The 10,190-nt window shown below is 42.3% G+C and overlaps 1 protein-coding gene across 1 annotated transcript in view; it reads left to right on the top strand.

Annotated features, from left to right (window-relative positions):
• syt1a (synaptotagmin Ia) overlaps positions 1 to 2,513 on the top strand; it is a gene marked incomplete at both ends in the record, with an annotated part of 37,317 nt that extends 34,804 nt beyond the window's left edge. The window contains one exon of the mRNA XM_080851818.1: positions 2,307 to 2,513. Coding sequence (XP_080707944.1) covers positions 2,307 to 2,513 — 207 coding nt within the window. The remainder of the gene's footprint in view (positions 1 to 2,306) is intronic.
• Positions 2,514 to 10,190: the final 7,677 nt, after the last annotated feature.

Raw genomic sequence — 10,190 nt, 5'->3', positions numbered from 1 at the left:
AGTGTCCAAAAATATAAAACCGACAAAAAGAAGTAGCAAAGTGTCATGGCAACTCCCATTGGTTTCATAGGAATAAAGTGGATACATTAAGTGATTTAAATGTGGAGATTAGACTCCCTAAACTATGTTATTCATACAGCTAATGTCACTCTAGGACCACTGTGGTCATTCCCCTCAAGCTCTGTGTTCATGTCCTAGCTCAGAGGTATATTCACAGTCAAATCAGTTAATAAACATGCGGATCGAGGACTGAAATGGTGGGTATGCTGGGATGCCTTGTCATTGTATCTCGTTACAAAAGGAAACAAATGTTACATAAGGGAAAATAGAGCAACACTATTAATTTGCACCGATCAGCTTGCTTTTATGAATTTGTGAGATAACAGATCTTTCCTTTATGGATTGCTCCGCAAATTTGACACGACCTATAAAGGGCACCTATTCAACTCAGCTCTGACACAGATTTACAATAGGAATGAGATGGCGTTCCTTTCAGAAGTTGCTGCGGAACCTCAACATTCGGAGAGTAATAAAATGGATGCTAAAATCCTGACCCGTTCTGAAAGGAGTCGATCAACTGCGTATAGACGTAATTGCCTCGCATCGATGTAGCACTTTACAGCTGAGGAAGCTTAAGCTTGATTCCTCGAGACTCGCCGGCAATTTGGTGCGCCTCCAACCCTGACTTTGTCGCGGCTAACAGAGCGTTACCTGTGCGCACCTCATCTCACCTCATCTCAGCTTTCTCCCTCACCTGGCTCCACCTGGGCTAACCTGTGCACACACACACAAACACACACACACACACACACACACACACACACACACACACACACACACACAAACACATAGAGATGACTTGGAATCAGCAACACTGACCCACATGCATTTTCATGTACTTCTACAACGCTGCTTGCAATCATGCTCAGGTGGGCGAGATGGCTTCAGTGAGGCCACTAACTCTTCAAATTGAACATCATAGGTTTTCACCACTGCATGGCAACCCCCATCCCACTACATTCCAACATCTCCCACCAGCAGCCCAATTCACCCTCATTAGCCCCCACCATCAGTCCAATCTGGCAACCCTATATTTCACGTCATGCTAGATTAGGTGCGTGCAGAAAGGACTATAGGTCCATGCTGGCACTTTATTTAAATATAACGAGAGTTCTTTGGCGGCTAATTGATAGTCCTCAGCTGCACGTTGTGAAGAGGTTGTGGAGAAAATGACCTCGGAGAGTTCCATCTGTTGCCTACTCATTTTTGTGACATTCACCCCAGGTAAACAGCAGTCTACTCGCACTCATTACTCACTATTAGACCACCACTTTAGTTGTTTCCGAGAAGAATTTGGTAGTCATATTTCTGTTATTAGGACGATAATTGCAGTGGCATTTGCAGTGGCAGGGCTGGGGCAAGGTGTTGTCACGGTGATGTACTGCTGCGGGTCTCTCCGACTGTCCTCCCAAAGTGGGGGGGGGGGGGTGTTAGTCACGAGTGTGGAGAAAGCATGCTACTACCTTCAAAGTCCTCATACTTCTTTAAAGATGAAAGCACTTAAGAAAAGTGACATTTGAGAGATTGTGTTTTTTTGTGTGTTCTGTGGCATATGCCGGATAAAAGAAAATAAAACTAATGGACTTTCACAGCGAGGTAAAAAACTGCCAAAAAGAGCACTGACCTGCTAAAAGACTGTGTTCCGTGAGGTGCATGCAGCCTTGCTGCTTCTAGTGCACTTAGTCTCTAAGACTGTGAATCTACAACACACCGACCCACTGACCCACTGACCCACTGTTTCATTTCACCAATAGTTTGTGAATCCAAGAGAAAAGTGTTTTAGAAAGGCTTTGGGTGTCATATGGTTTAGCTCAAATGAGCAGTTGTTGAATGTAGCACTTGAAGTAAGTCATTTAGCTGTGGAGAATGCTAAAACCAGCCCATATTTGAAATAAAGTTCTAAGCAACAGAAAACGAGATGGAGTGTGTCTTTACAAATAACATTACAGCTATAATCTGGTCATGACGTTATTTAAGAAAGCCCAAACTAGTTTAATATATATACAGTATACGTATATCTTCCAGCAAAAACAGCTCTCACAAGAAATACTGTTAGTAGTGAGTTTGTTAAGTCTGCAGAATGAAATAGTTCTTGGAATAGTGCGGTTATGAGAAATAACAGAACTGCTAGCATGGTTCAAATCCGATTGTGACGAAAGAACATTGATTAATACTTAATACTAAATTTAGAATAGACACCAACGGTAATGCACTTCCCCTAATCCTCTGTGCCTCCCTCCCAACAGAAAGTTCAAGTCGTGATAACCGTTCTGGACTATGACAAGATCGGTAAGAACGACGCCATCGGCAAGGTCTTTGTGGGCCTTAACAGCTCGGGCACGGAGCTTCGCCATTGGTCGGATATGCTGGCCAATCCACGAAGACCCATCGCCCAATGGCACGTGCTAAAGCCAGAGGAGGAAGTGGATGCTCAGCTTTCCACCAAGAAATAGAACCCAGTGGTGTGTGTAAGGGGGGGCACGGCCATGAGTAGTGCTCAATAGTCAGTGTGTGTAAATACCTCAGTGATATAAGGGTCCATTCTATGTCATCCTTCGTTCATTAATGTCTTACGGAAAGTTAACAAAAAAATATCACCTTCTTTTATAATTGTTGATAGTTCGTTCCACCACCCCACCCCCCATACTCCCCTCTGGGGTTTGTGTTTCTCTGTCAGGTTCCCCCCGAAATTAATTACACACCCTCCACTGGCATCTATGTTGGTCAGTTGCCATAATCTTACCCCCCCACCCCCCTCCCCCAAACCAAATGCCCCCTTCTTTTAAGCAATATGATCTGTATAGATAGCGCATGATTGAAAGAATTTATTGTACCACAGTTGTATATATCAGTATGCAGACAAAAATGATTTTTAGTTTATGTGTTTGTATGTTGTTACCCGTTTCCTAATCTGTGTATATCTTGATGTTTTTAATAAGATGTTCTATTTTAAATTATGTAAATGCAGATATAGGAGACGATATATATTACAGGATTTAAAAATTCTACCTTATTGCATTCCAGAAAAATAAGATGTATAAAATTCCAACCTGCAAGATGCTAATGGAAGTAGGGTATACTCGCAATGTAAAGGATGGTCTCAGACGTTGGGTTCATTTGATGAACTAACACAAAAAAAAATGAAACAAATAAACCTATACAATATAAGATTTCATTAAAAGTAGGCCATTAACTAATATGGTTCAGTGGGGGGATACAAACATAAATGCTGCTGGAAATTATACAAGCACATGATTTCTTATAACTTTTTGTACTTGTTTGTCCACATGAGGACCTATGCGTTTTGCTGAATTTCTAAGTAGATGCGTACCGACTAGCCTTTGTTTTGCCACGGTTTCTCATTTGGTCAGGACTCCGCGCGGTGATGCAGACAGTTGTGACATTAAAGTCAAATAGGCCCTCGTTTAAAGACCTCGTTTAAGGCCCTCGTTCCTTCGAATATCCCCTGAATTCAGACTGGTCTGTTTCAAACCCAAATGTCTATCCCACAGACAATCCCTCTGGAGACCGATCGCATCTTAGTAGTCACAAGCTGTAGCCATCGTGTCCTTCAAGCTTGATTAATGGTGTTTTTTTTGTTAACTGCTTAGTTTTACGAGCCTAGTCGTCAGAAACATTACGTTCAGGATTATGGAGTTTGGTCTCCTGTTACAGAGCAAGGGATTTTGACTCTAGCTTCAAAAACAGATATTTTTTAGTCAACGTTGGAATATTTTTGGTAACTGCATGATTTTTTTTACAATCTTTGCTAACAGCTGGGATAGGGGGAGGACTATAAACACCAGGGGGTGTCTTGATGGAAGACCCCCTTGCCTTCAAATTAAAAGAAAATCAAGGGTAGAGAGCGAGTGTTTAAACAGTAATGCATGTTTAAACATCGTTAAAATTGAATTTTAACAACGGTAGGAATTGGTGGGTCAGTTTGCACACTGCGCTGACGGAAAGGGAAGCAAGTTTCTCAACACTGCCATTTTTTTCAGGGAGGCAACAAAATGTACATGAACCCTCTCTTCATGCACACTCCACTTCAATAGTGGTCGTAGCTTTGGTTCATTGGGAACAATGTCTTTTGGCCGCAACCGTGCCCTAAATAGCAGTCTTTGCTTTCTGTTGCCTTCTCACAGTGACAATAGCATTAGCCATGATTTACTGCCAATCTTATTTCTCTTGTGGCTACTGTTTTTGCACTGTATGTCTTTCAAAACGGCATTTGCCTGTTACCGAACACCATTCAGATTGTGACAATGTTGTTTCTTTGTTTCTTTCGGGACACGGGATCGCAAAAGGAGCTGGAGCTTTTCGCAGCCTAGGACTCCACTTGCACTCTCTTATTTTATCACTGATGCACAGAGGAACCGGCAGCAGCGGCCTCCCTGCTGCTTGCTGGACAGTTTCATAGTGTTGGCTGAATACATAACAACATATGAGAATTTGACTCAGTAACCGTAAAAGTTAATGGTCTGTATAGATAACGTTAGTCCATATGTCCCTCACAACCGGTCTAACAGGAGGAGGACATGAAAGGGGGAAAAAAACATAAGAAGTTAATCCATCAAAACCATGTCTCTTATCTTGGAGGAACCTCTTGCATATACTAGATGATGATAGCTTCAGGAGGAGTTTCTAAATGTTTTCAATGTTATTGTGTAGTTGATAGCACTATTACTAAAAGAGAAAAAAAGCTATTTGTCATTCCATAATGTTCTCCGAGGACTGCTTGGTGTATCACTGTGACTGCCGTGTGTGCGTAGAAATGTAGACTTAATCAGTAGGTAGCACAGTTCGTTCTGTAGTGATGTAACTGCCATTCGCGCCCTTCTACATGCCGAGAGAGAGTATGCAGAGCAGCATCGTCAGTTTCTTCTAACTGTGGACCAATCGGGTAATTTGACGGAGCTGTGCGTGCAGAGGGAAAATAGGAGCGTTTTCTTTGCGTGACAAGGTAGACTCACATACCATTTTGTTGAGCACTGTGCAATACTTGTTTGTTCATCCCATAGTGTTAACATGGGTGGTGTCGCCTGAGGTAAATAGATAAAAAATAAAGGCAAAAAAAGCAACAAAAAAAAGCTTGTTGTATTGAGGTAATCCTTGCCAGTGAATTGGTTAGGACAGCACATGTAGATTCTGTGTAGGTTGGATCTTCTGTTCGGGTTCCCTCCCTAACCCCTGGTTGTTACTTTTTATTTTTTTATTTTGTGCATAAAGATCCAATGGTGGATGACTTGGAAGGACAATGAAACATGCCAATATCAGAAAAAAATGACAAAAGACAACCCCCCCCCCTCATCCATCCAAATCCGATTAAACATTCATGTGTACATATATTTTTTTTATATTTCTCCAAATATAAGTTATTCATTCAAAAATGTATTAACCTCGCTATTATGAATCCCATCTTATTTAGTATCGATATGTCTGAGTATACTATTTAATTATTGTTGGTATTGTTATGGTTCATATTGGTACTGTCTGGTTATTGTTATTTTGGTGCCCCATTGAGAATATTTTCTATTTAATTTATAGTTAATTTCTTAAACTCAGAATGTACACTTTGAACTGTGTTTAGATTTTACTTTTGTTGTGGGACCAAGTTGAATTGAAGATTTTATTTATTGTTGCAATAAATATTGATTCATGTTTTTTGTTTATATTTACAATCCTGCTGTTTACCATTGGTTGATAGCTGACCCCATAGACATTCCAGGCATTAAGATACACTGAATTTCACTTTCACTGGCATTCCTAAGTTCAAATGCCTCTCATATTAGGGCAAATCTTCTCTAAAAAATGTTTTTGGTTGATAAAGATCAGAACCTGAATTTAGGATGTGCTTTCCTTAAGAGGGGACAATTATTTAGAATTATATATATTCAATTATTGTATTCAGAAACAGAGAGAGCAACTCCACTGAATAAAAATACGCGAAAGCTTAAACTATTTCGAGAGAATGAGAATCCAACGCACCCAGGATAGGTAAGGAAAGGCAGCATTGCAGGTGGCATTTTAGACTGCAAGGGTGTAGTACCACACAAAAGCCATGGCCTGCGCTGCACTAACAATGCTACCCTAGCTGTTGCCAACCAAAGCATGCACGCTACAGTACGTGACGACATCCCTCTCCGCAGACCCCTGAGTACTTGCTGTGCGACTTACGACACTGAATTCTCGCTGATGACTTGCCACAGCAACACAAACAAAAAGCCACACTTAACTTTTGAAGACAACCCCCGATTAGCGACTGACTACAGAACAGATCTGACGCAGGTTTGCTGCATGCAGACCAGATCAAAGTCAGATCCGCGCCGGAGTCGGACGCTACGCGGGAAGAGCTGTGTAAAGAATAGAATCTTGATGCTGTAGAAAGATCCTAGTTGCCTTTGTGTATATCAACTGCCTGCTTGAGTAATTTCTGTGCGTGGAAAGTTTCTCTGTAATCTTGTAGATCTGTTTGGAGTGTTTTTTCCTGCCATATCGCTCGCGACGACTGTGAGCTGACAGTTATATTGCTGTGTATACCTTCATTTTTGGCGAGGTGTTTTACAATTTCGTTTCACTTTGTGTAGTGATTCACTCTGTGGAGTTTTCTGACTGTTGTTATATAACTTCATATACACAAATGTTCAATAAAAATGTTTTATTTCCTGTTGATACAGAAAACCATTTCAGTGTTTTCTTAGAGCAAATTACTTCTTGGGAAGACAAGGCACCTTATCTGTCTTTCATCAGTTCTCTTAGTTTAGGCAGAGGTTTTAACCCAGGTGGGAAGGGTTTTGAATATGACATTTGTGTACCATTAAACCTCAGAGGGTTATATCTCATATGAAGAGGTCACAGTGCATGTAGTGTAATATATACAGTACTGTAGTATATTGATATGCTGTTCCTGACATAAAGAACATTGCTAAGTAAACAGAAAAGGCAGTGATGAGGAGCATGAGGTGGAGCCTCTGAGCTGAATTACAATAAATTACAGAAAAAAAATATCATATTGATGTATTCATATTAATATCATATCCCTCGAAGGTATAGACGGTATCTGGTGAGATCTTGAGCCAGAATCTATACTTTTTTTTGCTGCCCTCTCATACCTCCCAATGCCTGTATCAAAAGTGCCCACTTCTGCTGAGCCAGATCTGAAGCCATCTTGGGAACTACAGATGATTAACGATACTGATATGTTCTGACAGTGCTGCTGAGTCCCACTAGGGGGCATACTTTCAGGGACAAAGCACCTTCATCTCAGCACCACCTGATACCTCGGCAGGGCTCCTTCAAGTAACTATCAATGTGACAAAGGGCAAGCATGTGGAGGGAAAACCGATAGGCAGGGAAGTGGCCTGTTCTATTTTTAGGCCGACCGCAGAGAGCACAGAGGTTTGTGGGCAAGATGGCTGTGTAGCTGTGACAGGAGGGGATGCCCTGGTGGGGTTAACGCTGATAAATGACATTGGCATTTGTGGAAGTCTGACCTTTGTGGAAAGCCTAGGGAGGGAAACAGAGAGTGTTTTTGCAGTCACCGCCTTCGCAAAGCCATGAAGGCAAAGAGCTGCACAATAGCGAAGGCATACCGTGCTACACAGCCACAGTACACTAAGCCGGCAGCTACACAATATGGCTGCCACAAAGCATTATATTTTCATGTAATTCTCTGTGAAAACCTAATGTAACATAATAATAACAGGTGCACACCAAGGTTAAAGCCCAATTGCCTGCCATGTATGAAATTGTTACAGACCATTTCCCGCTCAAGGTCATGTATGACCTCGAAGGGAAAAACTAGTCCATCTTCAAATGGCCTCTATAGTAAATGTGAGATGGTACATTCTCAACCTACTGCCATGGTGCTCTGGCCTTCAAAGTGATTCATTCTCAAAGCTGCAAGAGAGGAAAATATATATATATATATATAACGATGGTATAATTTATATATTTTTTCCCTGTGTCCTCCATCTTGAGTATTTTCGGGCTGCTTCTGGCCCAGTGAGATGAGAAGAGATAAAGTAGATTGAAGCCTGGGACCGAGCCTCATGAAACCCTAGATAATGACATATGGGCTTCTCTTTAGAGCAAGATAAGAGTTTTGTTTTTTTATCAGCTGCACAGAATCAAATGCATTCGGCTGGACATGCTCTGGCCATTTCAGACTATTACGTCCGTATCAATTTCCTGCCAGGCGCCCCATCTGAAAGTGAATCTTTAAGGTCTGTTTGAGAGCAATGACGAAGAAATGTCATTCCTTCCCAAGTGAGGCCCTCACAATCAGTAGGCCTACATGCACTACTATCGCAGTCACCAACACTCATACGGAAGTATAGCTAGTCTTAAACTTTAATTATGTTCCTCAACTTTAATGAGGTTTTTCAAATTATGAATGGCTGATGCTTAAAACATTACCATCGGTTGAGAGATTTGGTAGGCCTCTGGATAACCTCCTACATCCTGAAGATTTGGAACCAAACTGTCAAACTCAAAGGTGTCGCTTATACCACTGATTTGACAAATGTGAAACTGTTGCATACAAGTTCATTAGGTTATTATGTGTTGTGTTACAAAGAAATGATACGCACTTCTTAACAATGTGATCTTCCTTTGTGCCCATGATAATTAAAAAGACAGAACACAATCTTCAGTATGTCTTGCAAATTCAATCTAGGCCTACACAAGGAAGTTTCCCATACATGCCCATGTTAACCTAGGAGAGTGGGACGTTAAATGAAGGTTAGCCTACTTGGAGCCTGGCCTCTTCACCCTATTAAACGAACCGGCATTGCAGGTACGCTGTGAATGTAGAATGTGTTAATAGTCTGAGGAACATGAAACTGCAAGAAATTATTTAATAAGCATCCACACACGTGCTTGGTTTGCGTAATGCCTTCCCTGTTTGGCGAATCAGTCGCCACAGCTGATCGGAATAAGGTAAAACCACGTAAAACTGTGTTGTTGTGGTCTCTTACCCCTAGTTAAAATGGTCCCCCCCTGTTAATCTGTAACACCAGATATGGTCCTTTAAGGAAAGAGGGCTGTTTATGTGTATCCGGTGTGTGGGAGTGTGTTGACACTGTCTCAAGCGGATGAGGGGGACATTCCAGGCATGGTTGGACGTGATATCACACCCAGACTTCATCTTGCCCCCATCATATATGCATAGACATGCACAGAGTGCAGCCACACAACTCTGTTCTCCCTATAGCTGGCAAAAAAAACTGAAAGAAAATAGTGATGGAAAGTCAGGGGAGAATCAGACAGACATGAAACAAACAAACGTGAAGGGGTTAACTGGAATGCTATACGTTTGGGGAGGAAATAGATCAAAAGTCCAAGCCGTTCAATAAAAATGCAAATACTAAAGGCCAAATTGGTGAGGACTGATTGTCCTGGATTTCGTGGGAGAGGATGAAGCAATTACCTGAGCATTAGAGGGGAGAGAGGGACTGGGGAAGACCTGCTGCGTGCTCCTCGGACTCGGGGAAAGGGAATGCTAATAACGGCACTGCCGACTCAACTAGTCACGATGTGATGGAGGCGCCTTGTCGCAGGTACTACAAAGGCCCTTGTGAAGGGACTCATGGTGATGAGGCTGACAGGTAGGTGCAGGGTGATGGGAAGGGGGCCTGCGGATGCACAGGCACACACACACACACACACACACACACATCACACACCCGCCCTCAAAATGGTTACTGACAACCGCATTTGCTCACCCACACTTCATCAGAAGTGTCACACACACACACACAAACACACACACTCATACACCTAGTGTGAGTGCACAGATTGTTGTGCACTTGCTGGCGAGGCCCCAGTGCCGCCCGTCACGTTACATTACCAACTCATCGCCACGGCAACATCTCATCAACTTAGCCTTAATGAACACAAACGAGGCCACGAGAAGGGAGAGAATCAAACTTTTATTAAATGACTTCATCTTCTGTACATCCACAACATCAAGGGAATGAAAGAGAGAGGAGTGGAGCGGACCTCTGCCTCTGTTTCCTAGGCCCCCCAACCCAAAACAAAAAACGACCCCTTCTTCCATGTTCCTCTGCTCGTTCTCTCTTCATCAGCACCCCTCACCTCCCCCTCCTACTTCTCGACACTGCGAGTAC

The sequence above is a fragment of the Sprattus sprattus genome (assembly GCF_963457725.1).
Source record: "Sprattus sprattus genome assembly, chromosome: 14".
Lineage (NCBI taxonomy): Eukaryota > Metazoa > Chordata > Actinopteri > Clupeiformes > Clupeidae > Sprattus > Sprattus sprattus.
Note: the sequence above shows the minus strand (reverse complement) of the source record. Positions and strands in the feature narration are given on the sequence as shown.